At 42.4% G+C, this 25,317-nt stretch overlaps 1 protein-coding gene across 1 annotated transcript in view; it reads left to right on the top strand.

Moving 5' to 3' along the window:
* The window catches only part of SLC6A11 (solute carrier family 6 member 11), a 1,097,166-nt gene that overhangs the window by 906,007 nt on the left and 165,842 nt on the right, over positions 1–25,317 (top strand). The window contains exon 12 of the mRNA XM_069643914.1: positions 19,018–19,120. Within this exon, the coding sequence (XP_069500015.1) occupies positions 19,018–19,120 (103 nt within the window). The remainder of the gene's footprint in view (positions 1–19,017; positions 19,121–25,317) is intronic.

Consider the following 25,317-nt stretch of genomic DNA (forward strand, 5'->3'; position numbering starts at 1 on the left):
TCAGGCTTGCTTCAATTATGTCTCATTAGAATGGCCTGCCACCAGCCAGATGACAAATGAAAGCAGATCCATGGAGCCTCTGATATATTCAAATTAGGCTGCCCATTCTGGAGGAAGGTGTGCCTTCCCCCTCCTTGAGATGCTTTGATGTACACATTCCAGCTGAATATGACAGTGGAAGAAGGCACCTGTAGGCTGTGTCTTCCCCGAGTACATGTGACTTTGCGTTTGGTGTGGGAAGCAGATGAAATGTGCGCAGAATGGCCTCGCACATTTCTCTGAGGTTGGTCTCCTATCATTAATTTTCATTATTAGAAAAACAAAAAAGCCTATGCGAGTGCACCCTCCCCATCTGTATGGTCTAATTCCTCACACTGCGTACCGGTTCTGGAGCGGCTGGAGGATCCTCAAAGTTCTGTTTCGCCCTCTGTTCCCTGGTAGAAGTGTAGGGGAGGGATCTTGCTTCCCTCTTTGGATATCCTGGCCTTCCTTCACTGGCAGAAGATGTAAGGCAGACTGTACCTGGGGTCCCTACCAACAATCACTTGTATGTGTGAGGTCCTAACCAGAGTGCTTTGCAACAGGAAAGGTAACGGGGTGAAAACTTATGCTGCTAAATCCCACCCATCTTCCTGTCTATTGTTTATCAAAGAGTCCCTCTGGTTAATGGATCTCTCTGGGGTTCCTGATGTAAGTGGCAGGTCTCCCTTGAAGCTGCAGCAAGACCAGAATCTCTGGCTCCTGCACACCACCTTCTCGTACCTCATGAATGGGGTCCCCCTACTGGGGTGGCCTACTATAAACACACAGTCCCAGACATGCCAGCTCACTCTCATTCATACTGAGGGCGGGAGCTGGCTTCAGGTTGACAAAGTTACATATGAAAGTTTGTTGGTTTTCTTGTCTCCTTTGTTAACCTCTGCAAGCCAGGCCCCACGTGGGCCTGTATGAACTACCCTCTAATTGTTATGTTAATCTCTGCCACCAGCTGCATGGCCTAACAAATCAGGGTAGATCCAGGAGCCTTTGTTAGTTAATCATGCTGGCCATGGCAGGGGGAAGGTTGGCCCTCCCCCTTCCTGGAGATGACATGGTGCACTCATGGTGTCACATTCCAACTAAATATGACAGGGCAGACTGTGCCTGTAGGCTGTGTCCATCCAGAGTACACAGGTCAATGCATTTGTCATGGTGTGAGAATAGGAAAATGTGTGTGGATTAGCCCCACCAATTTTCCTGAGGTTGGTCTACCATCTTTCCATTTAATGAAAAATTTGAAAAAGCACAGGCGAGCGCATGCCCACCATGCGGATGGTCGCATTCCTCATAGATGTTGTTATAGGGCAACATCTATGGCCACAGCAAGTTTAAGGGTTTATTTTTTCAATAGTAGAGTAGATTAAAACAGCAGCCATTACACATACAATGGAAGTGAAATAGATAATGTAGATTTCAGGGCAACTGTATGTGTTGTACATATAGAAAAGGCTTGGCTACAGCATCAAACACAAGAATTACAAAGGGAAACTGATTTAGGGGTTGATATTATCCATACAACTTCATGGGCATGCACCCTCTATGAGGATATCATACCTACATGCATGGAACTTCTTACTAGCTGCTTTCTGCTCACCGATGCTCAGCCATTATCTGTCAGCATCACAGCTGTGTTAATACCTGACTTTTTTTTTATTGTGCTTCATCCAGAAGTTACACATTGCGATGGCTTTAGATCTTGCTTCCCTTTTTTGTCGCTGTTGATTCCTGACACCGTTTAAATATTGCTGCACCCAGAGGTTAGCTACTGTTTTGATTCCTGTCAGAGTCGTGCAGAGGCTTCTGTTTATTTATTTAATTTGATATACTGAGGGTATCACAGTGCTTGTAGAAAGTAGTTGGTTACAGACAGAAACAAGTATTGAGCAAGTATACACATGTTATAGATATTTGTTTAATACGCATGTTTTTTTTTAAAAAAAAATGTAAAGATGAGGCAAAGGCTCATTCTGGATATGATCAGGAAGGGTGTTCCACAGAGTGTGAGCAGTGACACTGAAGCTGGAGGACCCCACTCTTTTAAGGTTGAATCAAGGCATAAGTAAGGCATGACTGGAGGAGGAGGGGAGGGGGCGTGTTGCTGGCTTTGCTGAAATGCAACGAATGAGGTAGGAGGGAGCATTCTTATGCAGGCATCAGTGAGTGGTGGTTAATGTTTTAAATTCACTTCTTGCTTTTATGGGCAGCCAGCGAGCCTCTCTTCATGAAGTTGGTACTGATAATTCTGTTTTTAAAAATGGAGGTCTGCTAAGCACAACCCCCTTTCAACATGCTCCATGCCAAAATTACACTGCACACAGAAGCATTGCTGTAACCAGTCTACTGACATGACCGTGCCAGCTCTGTTGTAGCACAGAGCATGTTCATACATCACCTGTGCATCCATGACAGCTGCTGGGGCCCACAGTCCCTGCAGTAGAGGCAGGATTTGTACTTCATCTCTGACAATAATTGTCTGCCTTTATTCATCTTGTGGCAGGTTGTTCTCTAAGTATATTCCATGCCTGGTTGTGGCATCGTGACTGATAAGAGCACACCATAATAAGCCTGAGCAATATGATATCAAACCAGTGTCAATTCTGAGATGCAACAGGAATTATGTGTATTGGTGTCTTGTTTGAGTGTCTGCATAACTATCCTGTGGCACAATGGCCAGGATGCTGCCATCATGTTTCCCCATGGGTGTGCAAACCTCCCCAGGGGGTCTCTTGGGATTGGAGTTCCAGAGGCAGCACTGATATAGAACAGCCAGGCGTATTTCAATTATTACCTTTTTATTATTTGTATGACTTGCTCTTTGATATATGATGAATTCATGTTATCTGTAAATCATGTTTTAAAATGTTTACAAAGATAGTATGAACAGTTTATTGTTTAAACTGTAACACACTCTAATTAAATAACGAAGTCATCCTCACACCATGGTGCTCATCACTGGAATATATGTGATGCTAGCAGTGGGATGTGGGGTCCGGATAGCATAGCCACAGAGACAATTTAGGCCTTGAGAAGGATCCATCCATTGTGGCATTCTATCAAGGCTTCCTTTCTGCCCACTCCATTACCTGCAGGACAAGGCACCCTGGGTATGATAACAGAAGGCAAGGGTCACATGTTACAACAACAGGGATTGGCCTCCTTACAGCAGGCTTGCTTTGGAACAATCCCATGTGAAAATGTTGCCTTTATAAGGAAGTGATCTCCCTCTCTTTCCTTGATTCATCTTTGGACACCAGGAATCAGAAAAATACACATTTGGACCTCATTTTGGAGTGCAGTTGATTCTAGAGTCCTCTACCGTAGATGTGAAGATGGAAGACATCCAAGTCAGAGGAGAATTCTGCCCCCTATACATCTACAGGGAACTGTGGGGGTGAACTGCTGTGGTCCAAGGTCTCAACTGCTGGCTGCATTTGAACCAGGAATCTGTGACTGGGGGTGAAATAACCCCTATAGGTGCCAGGCTAGCTCCTTTGAGTAGGAGCACATCGGAAGGGCTCCCCTTGGCATGGAGTCCCTGGACTGTGCTGTGAGTCACAGCCAGTCATAAGTGCAACAGCAGCTGTAACCCTGTTATATTGCTGAAAACTGATTTGCAACTGATTCAACCGTGATGAACACCCTTTGATCCGACACAGGAACCACAGTGCTGCTTTTGGCACTCAACATACTTCGAGCTTCTTACCTGCACCTTCGAGTTATCCCGATACCATCTCACACTAGTAAAGTTCACTGTCATACCAGTTCGATCTACATTGATCAATCAGAACCTCAACTTGACTGCTGACTTGAACCACTAGAAGCTATTGTGTCACTCTCCAACTTGACCAGAAGAAGCATTGGTCCAACCCGACTCAAACCTTTTGAAAGTCATTAAACCACACTGTCTCATCCACCTAGCTTCACCACACAAAGCCCCTACTCCACACCGACTTGCCACTGGATTACTGTGCTTTGTTCTGTGTTGACACTGACTCCTCCACAGGAAAGTGCATAGAAGTCCACCACAATGCTTTTCAGCACTGAAGACCAAGAAATAAGGGACTGTGAAGAGGCCCTGTCCTCCTGGCCCACTTTGAAGATCATACTGATTCTTAAATGTCCTTCTCTGCTGGTTTTCTTACAAGACATTTTCTTGAACACTGACATTTTGCCAGTTGGGTGCCAGAACATCCCTGCTCATCTGCCCATAATGCTATCTTACAACATATTCTGCATTTCTAGAGGGGTGGGTTTTTGCTTGTTTTTTGATTAGTTAGTTGCACCTTTATTCTTTAATTAAATGTCGACATGTTTATACAACTTTGATTGGACATTATTATTTTGAAATTGTTATCTTAAGTTGTTTGAATTGCTACTGTTATCCCTCCACATGCCTCTTGGAGATATGACCTTCCCTCGGCCGATATTAACAAAAGAAGCAAAGTAGGTATACCTCTCAAGCTGTGACTTTTTCATTATTATGATTGGGATCACCATTGGTTATGTAGTAGTGAGGGGGTGAGTAGGTATACTCTGTACTCCCTTAGAGTAGTCATTTCATAACAATGCCTTTAACATCTTGTTTGCAGACAAGATAAGCAAAGCAAGGCAAGATAGAGATTGACAGCTACCAACTCACCAAAGATCCCAGACCCATACCAGCTTGCAACCTATCCAGCGGGACTGCATTCAAGAAAATTACTATAGAAGACCTGGCCAACACTCCTGCAGCCCTCAAGCCCACCACCTACAAAGACAACATTCTCTCGCCTTGTCCATTGTGAAGGTCATCATAGGTGAAGTGCTCACACTCACAACACTTCTTAATGCCATCAATGCATCACTCATGCAAGGCAACTTCCAGAATGTACTGAATATAAGACATTTCTTCCCCCTGCTGAAGAAACCCACACTTGACCTAGGTGACCCACCCAACTATCGCCCCCTCATGCATTTACCTTTTATTAACAAAGTGAATGAGAAGACCATTGCCAACCAGTTGCATGAAAGGATCACTCAGTGCAATCTACTGCAAGACTACCAATCTGGTTTCCAGCCGTGATGTAGCTCACCATCCAATATGTACTATGATGCCCTGCACATCATAGACAAAAGCAACTTGTGCTCAACCATCCTCTCCGCTGCCTTCGATACTGTTGACCTTGAAGTCCTCAGCATCCTTCAATGATATTTCAGTGATGTGCATAGGACCAAAATAATATGCAAATTAATATTTTTCCTCTGGTGAAGTGTAGCATTGTAAGATAAAAGGTGAGTTTAGGCAAGTGCTTATTTTGAGGGGCTGCTTGCCAGGGCTCAGCTCTGGCACTTATTCCTGAGCCCTGGCATTTATTGTGTCAGGCTTAGTTTGATTGTGAAGTGGTATGTTGGCACCTTTATTATTATAACTGTCAGTCAGTAAACATCACACAACAAGCAACAACAGCGTGCACTGGCCACAGGTCTCTGCATTCTGGATCTCTTATTATTATGCATGGACCTGATGACCCCCACTGGTGTGGCAGTAAAAATGATCAATTTTCACGAATAGCAATGAGTTGGAGGGTAACGATGCTGGGCACTCGTTTTGGATATGCTCACATACTACTCCAGTCAGCATGTATAGCATTGGAGCAGCTCTGTTACTGTAATAACCAGCAGCAGTACCACAGCAGGGTGGGTTGACAACAACAGGACAGACATCAGCACTAATACATGCCAGAGAAAAGATAATTGCCAAGGAGGCGTCATGAGTAGCAACCTGCACCAGAACAACTTGGTGCAATGTGTGACGAGAAAATGGCATCAATCCAGTAATGATTTTGCCTGCATTTGTCCAACCATTTACCATAGGAGGAAAGCAAGTTTTCTCTAATTTGGTAGCTATGTGGTCAAAAAGTACATGGTCAAAATGTTCCACTTACAATCAATAGACCGGGAGCAAAATTCTAATAACAATTTTGTGTTTCAAGAAGCGCTTAAACATGTGTTTCATTTCAAGACAAAACTTTATGTTTTGTTGATCAGTATTTGCAAATTAAATATCTGCCATAGTTAGTGCATCCATCAACACCATTGTGCAGGTGCAAGTTGTAGCTTTAACCTCATGTTGACACTGTGGGATGATGGTAACTGTGCTGGGGAGCTGTTTGCCCTGCAGTGTCATAGGCGAGCTAGAACATATTTGGGCCTTGCACCTATTTATTTTCAAATTAAGCACTGCATGCAAGTGGGAACAGTTCTATGTCAACCTACTGCATGTCTGGTTTCTTCAGCTTTTACTTTCTTTTGTACTTCATATTATGAAGAAATGTTGTGCAATAATACTGGAAGAAAACAAATATACCTCTGGCTGCCATAGTCTACTGCAGTTGAAGTTAACATGGGGTTAACAGAAAGGAAATTAAATAAAAACATCAAATAGCCATTGCATGTCTTAAAATGCTTTTGCATAGAAATTAAATCAAAACAGAACAGAAAATAGCCATTGCACGTCTTGAAATGCTTTTGCATAGCGGTCTGAACAGAGGGTCCCTGGAACGGCCCTCCTGTCCCCTCTACGCATGACAGCCCGAAAACAGAGAAACGAGAGATGCCAGTCTCTGTTTGGACAGCCCCCAGTAGGGTGAGTACATTCTACATATGTGAGCAGATATTCTCTTAGACAACCGTTCTAACCCTATCCATCTGATGTCTTCGCAGACGCAGGTGCCACATCACTGGACCAGGTTGACTAATGATAAATATCCAGCCATGCTGATATCATTAGTGACACCACGACGTAGTAACGTTAGCCACAAAGCAAACTTGCATCCATTCAAAAAGTTACACAGACACACACGTGAACACACAAAGAGCATGCATACACAGCTCTGTAGATAGAGGACAGATGCATGTACATACTGTCAGAAGCTTTTTCTTTCATCAGTCAAATGCAGAAATGCAGACACGCAAGAAAGCAACAGTCATGAAAAACAAGCTTGCAGCCGCTTATTGCAACTAACCATATGGAACTTCAGTGACATATAAAGAACCTTGAAGAGCCGAATACTACTAACTGCGAGAAAAAGCAGGACAACATATATATATAGAGAGAGAGAAACCATAGAATGACTGTAGTGAAACTGCACAAAGCTACAGGCCTCAGAATAAGAAATGAGAGATGCAGATTCTGCAGCACAAATCGAAGGGCCAGTGCTTGCAGCCAAGGACAAGGGCGGGTGGAACATTCCTGACTCCAGGGACAAGGAGCCTATTAGAGCATAAACGTCTTCTGATTTGTATGAAAGACAATGGCCAATGATCCAAGGAAGCTGTGATTGAGTCCATTCCTTTCTCTCAAATCACGAGTCCAAAATCCAATGGGGACTAGCATTCTCCCCCTCAGCACTGATTAATTGTGGGGTGCCCCAGGGCACTTCCTTCTCGCCCTTATTATTCAATCTCTACATCAGGTTTCTGTTCACCCTTCTGGATGACTTGGGTACCTTTGTTTTTACAAACTATGCTGATGACACCCAATTGGTCATTGAACTCAGTGCTGATCATGTAAATGACTCAGCTACCCTGTCCAACATCTATTGCCTTATTGATGGTTTAATATCTGAAATTTGGCTGTGCCTGAACGGCAGCAAGACTAAGCTTCTGATATTTGGTTCTCAATAGGCCTGAGCCAAACTCAGCCCACAATACAGCAGTCTCTACATAGAAGACAGCAATATCGAAACACAACAGAAAGTAAAAACCTTAGGAGTCCAAATTAAGGCAAACCTCAATGCAGATGCCCAGGTAAAATATCTCAATCAAACCCGTAACTACTACCTACGGCTGCTGAAGTCCATTCGCCCTTATATCCCACAAAGCACTGTATAACCATTACCCGAGCTACTATTTTGACCAGACTGGACTATTGTAACGCATTGCTATGTGGGGCCTCCAAAGCAAACATTAGGACATGTCAGACAATTCAAAATGATGCCGCCCACATCGTAAAAACATCCCCAGAAGATTTCATGTATCCAACCATAGGAGAGAACTCCATTGATTGCCCGTTCAGGAACTGGTTCTTTTTAAAATCGCCACCCTGTTCCATCGCTGCCTTTACAGCTCATTCCCAGACTTCCTCAAAACTCTGGTACCTCCATATCAGCCGTCCAGAAGTCTCTGCTCCACTACCTTAGGTCTAACTCATGACCCAGAAGAAAAATGCACAAAGGGCCTTGGAAGATCCTTTTCTGCCAAAGCAACTTCATTTTGGAACACTCTACCTCCGGGATTAAGACTCCTACCAGACTTAAAGCCCTTTAGAAAGGCACTGAAAACCTTCCTGTTTAAGTGAACCTCCTCAACTACTACTTAGCTCACTAGATCTCCTTGTCCCGTTCTTTGTGTTCTGTTCTGCTCGTGTTTTCGCTTGCGCCCCGATGCCAGCGGGCTTTCAGCCCATAACAAATATATAAATAAAATAAGTAAAGTAAGGGGACTCCTGCAAAACAACAGAAATAATCCTCACTAATTACAGACCGAAAAGCTCAGTTTTGTGGCCCTCACCCACTTGACTAAGAAAAGCAGAAAAATAACTGATACAGGTGTTGCCCAACAAACATTGCAATCTCCAGGCACTCTCTCAGGCTGGGTAGCTATACCAGTGGCCACAATTGGGACACACAGTCTTTCTCATTACCTTGAGAATGTACACTGAGTGCTGGGCACAGAGCAGTGTCCCAGGCCTGGGGGGACCCGTTCCATCCAATCAGGGAGGCCAAATCATGGGGTTGGGTGTAATGGGCAAAGGCCAATGGTAGTGCTGCAACCTTGCAACAATGTAATAGATAGTTTGTGGCTAGTATCAGGTGAGGCTACCTGACATGAAAGGACCAGTTAGGCCATTCATATGGGCGACTTCTAAAGGTACTACCCCCCAAATCACCCACTAAAATGGGCTCTTAGGTTTTTGTGACGCCATCGCACGATAAATGCTCATGGAACAGGCATCGGAAGCTGTGATTGCTGGAGATTTTGTTTCCTATATGATCCCTGTCTGTTATGGAAAATAAACGACAGTTCTAACTTGCCCTTGGCTGAGTCCTCCATCATTGCTGGACCAAGGGTTCATTGGGCCTGGGGAACTCTGCTGAATGGTGACTATGTAGCACGAACTTGGGTCCTCTGGCATACCTTTACAAATCTTTATTTCCTGTTTGTTTTTTTAGGATTGCATTATTTTGACATTACCATTATTAGTTACGAGTTAAGCACTTGCTTTTGAGATACTGTAGGTCACACCAGCACTTTGCAATCTTAAATCCTGCCATAGCCAACTCAGCCTTAGAACCGCTGAAGGGTGTGTAAATTAGGAAGATTAAACTGGGTAATACTACGATCGATAACATCAAAGCCAAAGCAAGTTCTGTTACCATTACTTATGCATTTTGGATTCAAGGTAATTTGGGAGTTCTAGCATATCCAGTGGGGGCTCGTGAATTAATTTATTGGAAAGTCATACATATTTTTCAAAAATGCATGCGAACTAGGTAGTCCAAACCAACCAAAGGAGATTTGGAGCATTCTTCCACACAAGAAAGTATTTAAATATTGGTTTGAAATTGTGCATTTTACCACACATTTTTTGTGAAAGTTACCATCAGTCCAGCAGTGTAACTAACATATGAAGCAATCCAATTGCTGCCAGACTACTGATCGATCAAAGTAGCATTTCCCAATGAATGATAACATATCCCACAACGTATTCCAGTAATAATCCAGTGTAAGAAGGCAGATGCACGCTGTCATAATGACAATAGTACCATGTTTTATTTATTTTATTCAACGTGTTCAGCTCACAAGGAACTTTGCACATATAACAAACAACGTAAAACATAATACAATATATATAATCTATAAAACGAATTATTAGATTTAATCAATTAATCTCAACCATAAAATCTCATATCAATTAATCTTGACAATAAGACATTGGGCAAACATTACTAGTTTGCCAGTACGAAAATAAGAGTGCCTGTAAGCTCACTGGCACCCTTTTTTCCAGACTGGCAAACTACGGTTTGCCTGCCGGAGCTGCTGTGCCCGACAGGTCTAACCCTGCGGGGTACAGTGGTCCCGGTAGGCAAAGCCATCAGCAGTGCCGGTTCTTCCGTGTCCCCACTCCCATATATGTGAGGTGCCGGTAATTTTCTACGGGTCCGGCAGCTACTGGACCCTTAATGAGGCCCAGTGTATCACCTGGATATTTACTTATACAAGCAGAGGATTCAGGTGTTTCTCTTCTATTACACAGATTCGAAATAGACCAATCTGTACATTCATCAATCCTGAATTTAGACAATAAAATCAAAAGATTTCATTGTGCTCACCCACAAAATCCCCCAAGTTGCACATGTATGCAACAGCAAGCTCTTTACACCATGGGCCGAGTAGGGCGGTAAGGGTTAACGGTCACCGGTAACGAGACCGGTGCCCTTAAACCCTTACCACCCTGCTACGACTTCCCTTTTTGGGTCCTTCCTTAACGGCTGCTTTTAGCAGGCGTTAAGGACGGGACCTGCAAAGGGACTCCGGGGCCAATAACGGTACTGTTATTGCTGCCTTCCCCCTTCCCATTAACCCCTATGGGGGCTCAAATGGGAATGGGGAATAGCCCTGGTGAATGGGGAATTACCGGTCCCTCCGACCTCGGAATGGACGGTAATTACTCCATTCACCAGGCACGAGTTTGGATGAGTTTGGAGGTAGCCATGCCGCAAATAGAGGCGTGGTTACCTCCGAACTCGGAATGAGGCCCCTTGTCATCACATGTCTAGGGGTTTCCAATGTATACAACATTTTACATATCCTGCACAATTTATTTTTAGCTGGCAGGCCCAACCTACGTCCAATAATTGAGAGGATCGGAAGCTGGTTTGTACATATCTTAATATTAACGTTCCAACTCCAATGTCAGGATATTCCAGTAAATATTTCTGGGGAGACAGGAATCGGTAGGACATCCTCCCTAACCTCTTGTGAGAAGTTAGTTTCTCTAAGTGTGAGTAATTAAGGTAACTGGAGTTACCTTTTGGTTAAAATATTTTATAATCATAGTTAATGAACATTTTCTGAACCCTTTATTTAGTACTATCCCCTGTGCTGTCAATTGACGTAATTTTTTCCTCACATTCTCTATCCAGGGTCTTTCGCTTTTAAACACATCTATGATCACACCTAAGTATTTCTGTTCACAAACTGTATAAGCCTTTCTTTGTCTAATATCCAGGCGTCTTTTGGTTTATTTTTCTTTTCTCCAAAAAACATTTTCACGGTTTTGGAAGCATTGATCTTTAGATGATCTTTCTCAACATATTTTTCCAGGATAATGAGTTTCCTTTGTAGACCAATCTTGTTCTGTTCTAGAAGGACCAGGTCGTACGCATACAGCAACCAACCTACCTCTTCCCCATTTATCTTCGGAGGAAAGGTGTTGCTGTCTTTCAGAAAACTCCTTTGTATCATCAATGAAGAAGTTAAACAGGGTGGCTACTAAGGGGCACCCCTGTTTCAGCCCTTGGGACGTTCAGATCTTTTTTGATAAATGTCCTTGCTGGTCCAGCTTTACTTGCATACTTGTGCTCAAGTAAAGTTCTTTAATAATTTCAAGTAAGTCACTTGGGCATCCTTTGTTCTTCAATTTACTCCATAGTAACGAACGGTCGATACTATCGAATGCCTGGCCCAGGTCTACACTCGCTGTTTGGATTTTTCTTTCTTGTATTCTGCTCATTGTTTTAGCAGATTTAGAATCAGGAGATTTAAATTACATCCAACTTCTTTTACAAATCCTGTTTGTCTTTTATCTAGAGAATGTTATGTTTTTATCCATTCTTTTAATCTCTTTAAGATGACCATTGCGAAGATTTCCCCCACCACATCGAGTAAGGCAATTGGTCTATAATTCCTGGTGAAATTTCTATCCCCTTGTTTAAAGATCGGTATCATTATTGCCAACTTTCATGATTTTGGTATTTTACATTTCATAAATATTCTGTTGACTAACTTCTCACAGAATTCTGCACATTGTCCGGACACCTCTTTCATTAGAGCATTAGCGATCCCTTCTGGGCCTGGAGCTCGGGACTTGCTACTGTTTTTGATCAGACACAGGATCTCGTCTCTTTCACACTTTATCTCCTAGCCTATTTTGTTTAAATTGCATTTCTATGGCTCTACAGGTGGATCAGTAGGCTTGTCAAATACATTTTTAAAGTGGTTCACCCATACTTCCTCCGTTATTGGGTTGAGTTGCCGTGAATATACAACTTGTCCTTTTTGTTTCATTAGCTTCCAGAAGATCCTCAAATTTGTTTCCGCAAAGGCTTCGAGCTTACTTTCGGCATCCCTCAAATCCATATTTGTTCTTTGCATTTTTAACCAATTCCTGTATTTTTGTTTCTGTTTTTTTAGTAACTAATTTTTAATTGGAGTCTTCATCTTCTTCAGTTCTCTAAGGTCTTTTCTTAGTAGCTTTTTGTTGTATTATTATATCTTTAATAAAGATGTGTAAGTGTTTGAATTTTGATGTCATTATTCCTTTTTTTTATCTCCCTAAAAGCCATTAAGGTACGGCTGCATTCCACTGAGTCTGGCTCTTTTTTCAACAACAAGGTCTTTAGTTATTTTCTGGACTTCAGTAGATTTTATTCGTAGTCGGTTTAGGCCTCCCTCAACTTACGTTCTATGATTCCATTTCTTTTGTGGACTAATGTGGGTTATTTTAAGTGTCATGATCAAAGGGTCGTGGTCGCTATGTGAGGTCTTTACATCTTGCATTCTTGATACCTCTGGCAACAGGTTTCTGGATACAAAGCAGTAGTCGAGAATTGCTTTGCTACTTCCATTAGTCCACATAAAGGCTGGTGGAATGTCACCATCGATGTTTACGTTCACTAAGTGCAGAACTCTCAGGGTCATTTCTTCCATCAATTCGACACCTCTTCAGTTTTTCTTATTGGAGTTTAAGTTTTTTTGGGGGGCTTTTTTGGCTTTCCTTTCACACAATTTGCATCCAAATCTCCACAGATGACTACTTTAAGGTTTAACTGTTCAGCTAGATTGTTGTCGACCATGCCTGTTACAGATTCATTGAAAACACAATCTTCTTTTCCTTCTGGGTTCCAGTAAAGGTTCACAATTAATATGTCCTCTACTGTCCTTATGTTACAATTATTTCAAAGCTTAACCACTTGAACACAGGGGTTCCGATTTAGTGTTTGTACAACACTGAGATTTCGATTATCTTTAACTAGAATTATTAGTCCTGATGATGGTCTGCATTTTGGCCCTCCTCTTACATCGTTAGGGTAGGCAGTATATCCATCAAGAAGCGGGGACTCCTTTAGCCATGTTTCTTGTAGACAAATCAAGTCTATTTCGAGGAGAATAGGGAGCATTTCATTAAATGAATTTTGGAAACCCCTGGTGTTCCAGCTTCCAACTTTCCAATTTTCATGTTCTTTTGCCTTCTGGCTCTAATTCTGAGTGTTCACTGCAAGTGATCTTGCTAATCAATACCAAGACAGTTCGATGTCTATTCTGCTTTTATTGGAAGCCGCATCTAAATGAGCACTCTTAGATTTTTTGCCTTGGATGGTTACTTTTATGCGCTGGAGCGCATGATTTCTTTCTTTGCATACTCCATCGGTTCACTCCTTTTTCTAAAGTCTCCATTGGACATTTTCACTAGATTATATCCTTCATGTGTCTTGGAGGCTCCTTCGAACAAGACGATCTCAATAGGGTTTCTTCATACCGGAAGGAACATTGTCTTCTCCGTTTTGTCCTTATGGGCACAGTTGGCGGTGAACTTGCCATCCGATCTGCACATTACTTTTCTCTTGATTCAATGGTTTTTACATCAAACCCCAACGATCGAAAGTCATCACTTGGTTCTAGCATGGTAGCTACCGAGATTGCTTAATTCATGGTGAAATTGACTTTGTCGTTGACGTTCTCATCCGGAAAGTGGAATACTTTTATATCCTTCGATGTAGTAAATTGTAGTTTTGGGATATTTGCAGGAGGATCATCAAGTTTGAACGATTTAGGATTAATTCATTCCTAAACCTTTCGTATCCTTTCAATGATTATACGGTCTCTTTCATCATTGTTCTGCTTTTGGCTCCGATTTTTTTCCTTTCTTCGATTTTAGTACGTTTCTGCTGAAAAGGTGTTTGTGCTGTAATTTTTCAGCTGTTACACATTTACCATACCACGCTTGGGTTCTCTACAACTGACTTTCTTTATCTCTCTGGAGGCTCTATGTCATCTTCTCTCAAATTGTTGTGTCTCACCAATTTTCTTCTTTCACTTAGTGTACGAAATCAAGGAGCTCTTTGAGTCGCATCTTCAATTTTGCATCGTCACCCTCACTTTCTTTTGTTGGACTGATTAGTAACACTCTACTCTGTAGTTCTTTAGATGAGTCGATGGTGTCTTCATAAGTTGATAGCTCTAACAGATCCGTAACACTCATATCCAGACTGGCCTGAGATGGATTCTCTACAGGGGCACTTTTCAGGCAACTGTTTTTTTTGATAGTCTTACATGCAGGTCTGGGAGTAGGGATCTCAGAATCTTCTTCTGAGGAAGACACTTCATGAGTGTTAACCTTCTCTTCCGTTCCTTTTAATTTCTTCAGGAATTTCCTTGAACTGCAAGTTTCTGCCTTTGCCCATTTTTTGATGTTTTTGGATTTTTGCGTTTGATTTGTTTTTCCTTCTGAATTCCTGCAGTTATTGATGCTAGTGCTTTGTTTGAAGATCGAAAAGGGATTTGCGTTAGTTTGCTCATCCTTTGTCTTCTGATGACTGCATTGTGATTCGTTCATTGACTTTTCCTCAGATATGGAGCAAATTTCGCCACTGTGGACCGTGGCTCTTACCACCACTTGTACACAGACAGGTAGTGGGGCATAGCTGGCACTAACTGTGTAGAGTGAGTCTCAGTCAAAGTTATGTAGGGTTGCTTCATGGATGGGATACTTTCTGTTGTCTTAAATGCTCTAGATGATTCTTCAGTCTCTACTGGTACAGTTATTAAGGTTGTATCCACTTCTCCGTCCTAGAGATGGCAAGAATGGTTTGTGCATATTCCTTTTTGAGTCTGTCTTTGACCATTTAACAATCTCTCGCACTCCTAAAAAACTCTTTTGTCGGCTTTGGCATCTTGAAGTGAGTCAATTAGTGATTTCAATATGACTCCATGCAACTCTCTTTCCCTTCTTTTTTTTCTCTCATTGACTCGATAACATTTTCAATGGAGATTAATTTTGAGTTCATCAGTGCGATTAGCGTTAACTGATCCTTATACTTATCGCACAGTGACTCATACAACTTTATCTTTGGAGTGAGAGTTATAGTTACTGCAGAGATCACAGAAGTATGAAGGTTTTTCCCCAATCTTGGTTAGCATTGATGTCTCCTGGCACATTGTTCTTATTGTTGTTGTTTTTATGCTTCAAGATACCTTTTCTGTTTCGAAATCCGGAAGGTGAGTTTGAACAAGTAGAATCGGTTTAGACAGAATCACTACTTGTTAGCTCTTTTGTGATTTTCTGTTTTATTAGAAGGTGGGATGAGCACCAATTCTTCCCCAATCTGATCAGGAGATCTCATTCTGTGTATGATTTCCTCTGGCTGGGGCACCGGTTCCTTCGTCTAAGATTCTAATGTTCTTGGTGATTCTAAAAGCCCCAAACTATTTTCTATTCTCATTATTATAGCACTCTTATTAGTGCTTTTAGGATTGTCTGTTCTTCGTTTTTTTCCCTCCTGGGTCTATTTCTCAATTCTCCCATATTGTTGTCATTTTCTTTAGGTGTCAGATTTTTTACGCACTCTGCATTCGCACTATAGGTGCCCTTATCACTCGTCTTGAGACCTTGCAGGAGAGGCTCAATTTGGGGTTTGGGAGGGGCTAGTTTATTTTCTATTGGCGCATTCACCTGTGGTCCAATAATGGCATTGTTTTCTGTCACTGTTTCAGGATATATTGCTGGATTTTCAGTCTCTTGTTCTATTGAGTTTACAACATTTCCTGTACACTTAAACTAAGCAAAAGTGCTGGCGGAATTGTGTGACAGTCATCTGCGGATCCTGGGATTAGTGATATTGCTGGCGGGAAAGATGTTGACAATTTCTGCGAATGTGCTGACTACATCCGTCAGTAGGTCCTCATCCGTAATTTCTAAAACTCCACATGATTTCCCTGGCGAGAACATGTCAATTCCAATGTGTCTTAGTCCATTTTCACATGGAGTATCTTTTTTTGCTTCTCAGGGTTTGAAATGCCATTTTAAAGTGCCTAAATCTGAAGTGGAGTAATTTCTTTTTTTTGGAAAGCACTCTGCATTTTACCTTTTTGGTTAGTCGTTTCCTTCCAATTTTACATTGTGTGGTGATGAAATGCTCAGCCTTGGACTGCTGAGGTGAATTATTTTTTTCACTACAGAGGACTTAGGAATAGCCTGGGGGCGGAGTCATGATTCTTTGAATTTGGCCATTCACATGCCCTCATTTTCACTTGAAGTAATTCTGTGGTACTGCTAATGCATACGTCATATTCGTTTTTTTTAGATTCGATTTAAATTTGTCTCAGCTCCGTTTCAATGCAAGGATTTCCAACTCTCGACCCTCCCAGATTCTGGACTGATGACTCTTCTGTCGGTATCAGTGCTTGCGTCCAAGGGGAGAGAGGAGACTCTGACTCAGCAGTTGCTGCTCAATATTCAAGGGGATCCATGGCCACATTCTCGATAAGGTCAGTTACAGGAGAAAGGTAGCCGGGGGACAGGGAGGCAATTTCTAGATTTAGAGGTACAGCTCAAGTAAATATTATTTGCTTCGCAATTTTTTGCAGTCTTTCCTCGCGCTTCCATTTCAATCTCGCCTTCAAACATGCTTCTGCAATTAACGGGCACAACTTTAGGTATCGCACTTGCACGTACCTTACTCCTCATTCTTTGCTGGGGGACATAATACACGTCTGCTTCCATTCGGGAAGCCATAAGTTGGTCTTCTCGGTTTGCAGGGAGTGTAAAGCTTACTCTGAGCTTGCTCTGCGTCGGGAGTGGGTGTTAAAAGCAGTCTGATTAACTAAACAATGTTAAGAGACTCACTCAATCTCCAAAGACAGACTCCTCCAAGCAGCAAAACGCCTCAGTCCTTAGTGCTGCACACTCTGCAAACACTCTGCAAACACTCTGCGACGCTCTGCTTCCGGCGTGGGTGTTAAAAGCAGCTGATGAAGTAAACAGCGTAAAGGGACTCGCTCAATCTCCAAAGACAGACTCCTCCAAGCAGCAAAACGCCTCAGTCCGTAGTGCTGCACACTCTGAAAACCCTCTTAATAGTAAGAAAACATACCCATGCTGGCTGTGCCAATGTTGCCAATCATTGCCTGCCCATTGATTACACTCAACGAATCAGTAAGCCCAGCCCCAATCACCCCGCCTTGCTGCATTCATCCTAATTCATTCACACTAATTCACTGCCCCCTCACTATAGCTTCCATACAATCCCAAATAAGCACGCACAGTCACACGTGCAGCCATTCTTAGACACGCATCCCCCTGTATGCATGCCTGCATACATACATATATGCATATATACACACTAAGCTATTTCTTTCTTACCTGTTCATTACTGCTACACAGTTCTGGATTTCTGTTTATGCTGCTCCTTCTCTGAATGGTCCTCCTTCCACATCCTGCAGAATGCAACCAGGGAGGTATCTATCAGATGCCTCTACCACAAGGTATTCACCACCACCGCCACTCATAATGCACAGGGGTGTGCAGGAGCACCCCCTGCAGGTCTTTCAGGTTGCAGTACCACAGCCAGCAAGGCACATGGAGCCACACAAGGTTGGGGATGCAAAATGCCCGTCTTTGCATTTGGTACGAAGGACACGTATCTGTGGGGTACTCTGCACAATTCTCCCATCCCAGGAATGCTATGTCAGCTTTATGGATAGGTGAGGGGGCTCTCAGGTTTTCATTGTGCCTGCTTTGTCTCGTCTATCATGGGTGAACAGGACATGGCTGGCTATTTTTCACTGGGCATGTGTTCTTTTGCACCTCTGCCATGACAGTTACTTCCGAACTGTCCCTCATTTATGGATCCGTATTTAGTAGTCTATCAACTATGTGTGTGTGAAACGTATGGGTCCCTGTTCATGAAAGGAGACGCGCAAAAGCTTCATATCTAGTAGTAAAAATTTAGTTCCAATGTGTCATTAAGCATTTCGGAATAAGTTCAGTGTCTCACAGTGTTAAATCGCGTCCCCTCAAGCCACAGGGAGAAAGGGCATTGAAGAAAGGCGGCAGACCAGTCCAATTAAAGAACTGATTGTGCACCATGAATGGGAAACTGAAACCATAAACAAGTGCTTTCCTTTGTATGATTCCATTGGGGGCAATTCAATGCGCTGAATTGCCATCACGGTACAGAGAGTTAAGACGGCTTGTTTACAGACTGGTCCGCTGTTCTTTATCCACTGCTCTGAGGACATGTGCATATTCATGAGATGAGGTAGAGCAATCCCAAAAGAGGGGACGGTTGTCAAGGATTGTATCTTTTGTGCTGAAACAGGGAAGTAATTAAGAACGATCCACGAGAAACATTAGAGAAAATGGAGCTTCTAGATTTGCATATGAAGGCTGGCAGTAGCAGTGAAGTGTCGTATTTTCCCAGGTGCTTCTTACGGATCTGCTAATGCATATGTTCGGCATATGGAGCACGCAGGAGATTGTGACTACGGATTAAAATAATCACCGGCAAATTGCTGATTCCTTTACAGAAGGAATCTCTGAATATCGGAGACCATACGATAACGAGCGGCTTCTGCAATTAAAATCAGACTTGTGTTATGAAGCGTGCCCGTCAAAAGCCTGACAGCTGATGTTCCTGTGCATGTTTTACTCCATAGGGTGGAATGTATGTCTTCCAGCTCTTTGACTCGTACGCAGCTAGCGGAATGTGCCTTCTGTTTGTGGCCGTTTTCGAATGCATCTGCATTGGCTGGGTTTATGGTAAGCTATGTTTTGGATCACTTTCTGACATTTGCTGTGATTTCTCACAATGTTATGTAAGAGCATTTCTTTCTCCGAACACTTTGCAAATCATAACACATAAATTGATATATGTTTATATGAAGGCTTATTTATTTTTCTTTTTATATTTGTTTATGGTTTATTTAAAAGCTTTACAAAGTTTACACTTTACATTTTCACACTTTACATTTTTACATAATTGCAAAATTTCACATTTTCGTTCTTTCTTACTCATATTTTTCCACATACTGTTATTCAGCCATTATGTCATCCAAGTTCAAGGTGAATGGAAATGTTACTATCGCTTATTGCAAGCCTCAATTAGCAAAAATAATAATTCGCCTAAACAGTGCATTGTTGAAATTATTTTTTGTAGTAATGTTGTGATCGTGGAAACATGTTTGTGGTGTACATCTAGCTCACCACTTGCCTCCAGGTGAATGTGTAAAAAGAGTGCTTTAAAAAAATAATCAGTACATCTATATGCTGAACATTCTAATTTATTGACGAAAGTTCCACCTTACATATTTCGTCCAACACATGTTTCGAGCAAAGTAAGCTTTTTCAAGGGAAACTAGGAATATGTAATAGTTTGGGGCATATTTGTGTAGCAGATTGCAGTGACCACCTTGCATGACATAAACACATGCAACAGTTCTTTTCAATAGAACAACACAGAGCTGATTCGTGGCAGGATTGGTATTGCAATTCATTCAGGTCCCTGGAGGGTCCACACTGCGTATACCAAAAACAAATGATTTGCAGATAAAAAGTTGTAACATTATTTGTGGTAAGAAAGAGGTTATAGAAACTATCTGCTACTTGGTGCATTGGCTTTTAGTGTGCAGACCAAATACAAGCTGCAGATAAAAATTCTTACATGCCTTGATAGGTGGAGGCAAATCAATTTAGCTGGTGTAACCGACTGCATTATATTTTACTTGCCATCACGAATACAAGTTGCAATGAAAAAGACTTATAATTCTTAGAGGGCAGGTTGATTTTCTGTTCAGTTACTGTAGTAACTGATTCTGCAAGGTGCCATCTTCTTGTGCTGAAGAAGTAGCCATTTTGAGTGTCCAAATGTCTAGAGCACATACACCAGGGGGAGAGGAAGGCATGTGGTGCGGATCAGCCCACTGTCTTTGGGTAAGAAGGGGTGGTAGGGTTACAGATTGTTCCTCATGACGAGCAAGAAGGAACATGTTTAGAAGTGTAGGTTTAAAGTTGGCCTCCTCAACATCAAAGCCATCACGTCGCCCCTCATGTCACCCTGACTCGCTTGACACCGCCTGCACCTCTCCTACCTGCCACCCGATACTACTGTACCCCTACTCTGTGCCCCTCTGTAACCAACTCACCACTGTATAACTGTTCTGTTACCTCTGAAAAGCGTTCTGTAATGCATCTGTACTCTTGTATACCTTTGTAAATCGCTCCGTTATGTATCCTTATTGTTGTGTACCTCCGTAAAGTGCTCTGTTGCTTCTCTAAGCTAGGTCCGCGCTCAATGAATACCATCATAATAATAATAATAATATAAAAGGTTATGAGATGTTCCTGACCATCTCTACTGTTAAGGAGATTTCTCAAACAAGTGCTAAATTCCCTCTACCTTAGAGCCCTCCAGCTCTTTTGCTCTATTTTTGGGCTTTGAACTTTTCATTTTCAATGTGTTTTACTTATGCTCATGGACTATGGAGTCTCACCCACCCCATAGGCATAATCATTTTACTGTGTGTCACCCAGCACCTTTAGTGCAGTGACACAGGGTTGTCTTTTCAGACTTGCCACTTTAAACTCCATTCTCTGGTACTGAATACTGTCTCCCAGAACATGTAAAGTTACCATTGACTTTACTAGTCTTTTTAAATGTACAGACCCAGTGCACCCTATCTTCCAATAGAGTACTGGAGGGGTTAATAGTTATCCCCTTTTGTCTGATTCTCATGGAACATTCTTATGTTCCCCTTTCTCTAAGATTTGGCCTGTGGCAGTGGTATCTACCATTTTTATTCTACTGCAGACTATGAACATAGCCTCGGTACTGTTAGAGGCTAAGGTGGTAGCCTCGAACAAAACCCGGTAATCCATGTTTATTCTAACTTGGGTCCGGTCGAGTTCTTTTGCCATATATTTTAGAAAAGGTCTTTCTAGTGTTTTACTCTGTGCGCCAAACCAGCTTTGGTTCCTTTGTTCGCCGTCCTTTGGCGGGCTTCTGCACAGAAGCCCTCTGTAGGTGTCTGAGTGTCTGAGTGTGAAGGGGCCCCTAGGGGACCCTTGCATATGGAAACAAGGCACAATCACCACACACGCACTGATACACTAGACACAAGGTTGTATTCCCAAAAGCGAGGGTTTATTGCAAAGCAAATAGTCTCAGTTGGCCAACTGGGTCCCACACCCCGCGATGTGTGTTTCCAGACCCCGGGGGATGCAAGAGAGAGAGAATCATACAACAGTTACATATATACAAAGCAAGCATCTTACAATCAGTAGTGACACAAGCAATACCGCCCCTAATGTATTTCCTTTTAATTGGGCATGATGATTGACAATTGTGACGAGTATGACACCTTCAGACATTTATTTAGCAACAGTTTGCAATTTCATGAGCCTGCAGACACAATTCTTTGTTTTAAGAACACACTGCTTCTTTTCTCTGCAAGCAAGCTGTGTGCAGGGGAGAGATACATTCCAGGCCTCTCTATCTGCTAGTTTCGATTTGTGTTCTGGGGGTCAACTTGCTCTCTGGGGCTCTACAGGGCTCAAGAAAGGGGGGACGCAAGGAAGAACATAATTCAAGCCATTTAATGTTCGCTTCTAACATTTATACTGTATTAACGAGACTAGCTGGCACCTGTGTACTGATTAAAATGCCTCGCTGCTTACTTCCAAGGATTTGTGAATTGAGGAGACCGGGCATTTCTGTCTGGGCTGCTGCGTTATGTTTCAACAAGTCTCTCGCGACCTTGTTCTTTGCATGAATAATAATATACCAGTGGAGCAAAATAAGTTTTCAGCAAAGCAGTTTTAACAGAAAGCAAAAGGCAAACATTAGAAAACAAAATGGCGATTTTAGTCACTTCAAAATGGCTGCACTTCAGTCAAGCTTATGGCTATATATTTCTAATACTAAACACATGAGGCGGTTGGTCTTCAGCCAACAAAGTACATTGCCTCATGATTGAGGGGTACCTACTTTTTGTGGACTGACAAACCCTCCTTTTGGCCGTATGCCAAACGCCTCATCCGTACATTGCATCCTCTTCTGACCAAGTGTCTGATTCTGATTCGGAATCTTGCACACTACTGGTCTCCTCCTCATTGTCATCAATATTGATTGACATGAATTCTTTTACTGTCTTTGATTCATCATTACTGTGAGTTCTTGATTTAGCAGTGCTCTTTTTTCCTACCATCTGTACACACTCCTCGCTTATTTCAGTACATACTATGGGTAAGCAGTGTATGCAACAAAAACATGCCATGAATATTCCTAGCACTGCTACTAGGATTGCAAATAATTTCCATCCCCATGAGCGTAATTCTTCCCAGAACCAGGAGCTTATGTTTAATTCCCAACTCCCTTCAGGGGGGTGAAGGTCAGAGCTTAAAATGTGCAACTTTCTTATCGCTTCGAAAATCGTAGGGGAGGAGTCGCTTACAAATACGCAGCATGCTGATCCCACGATTTTGCAAACTCCACCACGATCAACCAGGATTACATCAAGAGCCATTTTATTTTGGAGTGTCATTAATCTAATTCCTTTTTCCTCTAATGTCATATTGTATAATATATCTGTTGTCCCATTTATCATTTTCTCTAGTATTCTGGACAGTTGTCTTATATTATACGAGTTTATTGCTCCTTCCTGCTACCCAGTACTGCTGTACCCCTCCTCTGTGCCCCTCTGTAACCAACTCACCACTGTATAACTGTTCTGTTACCTCTGAAAAGCGCTCTGTTATGCATCTGTACTCTTGAATACCACTGTAAAGCACTCCGTTATGTATCCTTATTGTTGTATACCTCGGTAAAGTGCTCAGTTGCTTCTCTAAGCTAGGTCCGCGCTCAATGAATACCATCATAATAATAATATAAAAGGTTCTGAGATGTTCCTGACCATCTCTACTGTTAAGGAGGTTTCTCAAACAAGTGCTACATTCCCTCTACCTTAGAGCCCTCCAGCTCTTTTGCTCTATTTTTGGGCTTTGAACTTTTCATTTTCAATGTGTTTTACTTATGCTCATGGACTATGGAGTCTTACCCACCCCATAGGCATAATCTTTTTACTGTGTGTCACCCAGAACCTTTAGTGCAGTGACACAGGGTTGTCTTTTCAGACTTCCCACTTTAAACTCCATTCTCTGGGACTGACTACTGTCTCCCAGAACATGTAAAGTTACCATTGACTTTAGTCTTTTTAAATGTACAGACCCAGTGCACCCTATCTTCCAATAGAGTGCTGGAGTGAACTGTTTTTATAAGTGATGGTGTAAATAAATGTATATTCTTTTACTCAGAAACCTTGAATCACTGTTTGTTTGAGCCATAGTAATTGCTGTCCTTTTGTGTAACTTCTTGTACTGCTCACTTTACTCTTGAGATACGTCTGGCTGCTCAGCCATCACTACCACTTTACTGTATAGTACAGGCTTGTACCAAAGGTGAAATTTTACCTACACTTGTAGTCTGCCTAATATCTACCTCCACCCAAATACATTGATGATGAGTCTGAGGATATTGCGAATGACAACCAAGATCATCATTTTGAAAATGTGTGATAGTGAGGAGGAGAAGGAGGACGATAATGACACAGTTTCAAAGGTTAGAGGTAAGGATGAAGCTCCTCCCCCATGATTGCACATGGTCTTTCAAAGACAAGGGGCCTCATTACAAGTTTGTTGGTACAGTAACAATGGTACCGGTGAGCTTGCCGGTACTGGTAAGCTTGCTAGTACTGTTGTTACCATACCGGCAAGCAACGAGTTCTGCTCGCGGGTGTATTTTTGCCTGCTAGGTCTGACCTGGCGGGCAGACCGGCACACATGAGCAGACCATGCCGGCTGCACCGCACAATTATGAATGGTGCCGGTGCATCCAGCCTCCCCATTCCCATTGAGCCCTATGGTCCCTATGGGGCTCCAATGGGAATGCGGAGCATTTTTTAACTGCGCCCGGGAATGGGCAATTACCAGGTCCAGCAGGACCATAATGACCCAGTAATTGCCCATTCCCGGGCACTGGTAAAAAAACAACTCTGGCGGCAGCAGTGCCGGTTTCACCACCACAAATACCGCCAAAGTCATAATGAGGCCCAGTCTGTCAGATCTGAAAGTGGACAACATAAGCATGTTACAGCCACTGCACCAACTCTGCCACCACTTACAGCACCTTCACAGTCAGAAGAGCATAACAGAACATGTCTTCTTGCTCCATTAAGAAACCCGAAATAGTGGACGTTGATTATTCTACCTGTAAAAGTACAACATCATCCCACCAGCTTCACTTTGTGTAGTATAACTATGTGCCTGGGAAATATGGGGCCAAGTTGTGCTCACATGTATGTGGTACTATATGTTGAAATGCCATGAAACAGACTGGGATGAACCCAGAAGCCATCCACTGTATTCCTGCAATGCAGTCATTTTACCAGTCACCATTACATCACCATTCTGTGCTTTCGCCCCAGCTATTTTGCCATAACTGTAGTGCTTGCTTTCAGGTCCCGTGACCAGTTATAGATAACATTATAATTTTCTCAACTACAGTTATTTTCTAAGCCCTGCGCCCACTATTTAATGACTACCTAATGCACTATGAGCCACCTTTCAACAAAACAAACAGTAGTACCTCTGACAATCTCTTTCAGTTTGCCCAGAGCTCTAGAGCATAGCATTTTTGACCTACTTCATTCTATGATAGTGACGAGAGAACAACAGCTGGACACAAACATGATACACGGTTCAACACCAATAATTTGCTGTTGTGCATTTTCATGTTTTACTCATGGCACCAATTGTTTTCTAGCATTTTTTCAAAATTGCATCCATCCAAACATATGACAATCCCCAGCCCATCAATGGCAACAAGAGAGCAAATGTTCCGAACTAACAAAGTAGAATGCTTGTAAACTACCCTGTCTAATCTCATGTGAAATATCACCTCTCAT

Source organism: Ambystoma mexicanum, chromosome 2p, assembly GCF_040938575.1.
Source record: "Ambystoma mexicanum isolate Mex_15411 chromosome 2p, UKY_AmexF1_1, whole genome shotgun sequence".
Taxonomy (NCBI): Eukaryota; Metazoa; Chordata; class Amphibia; order Caudata; family Ambystomatidae; genus Ambystoma; species Ambystoma mexicanum.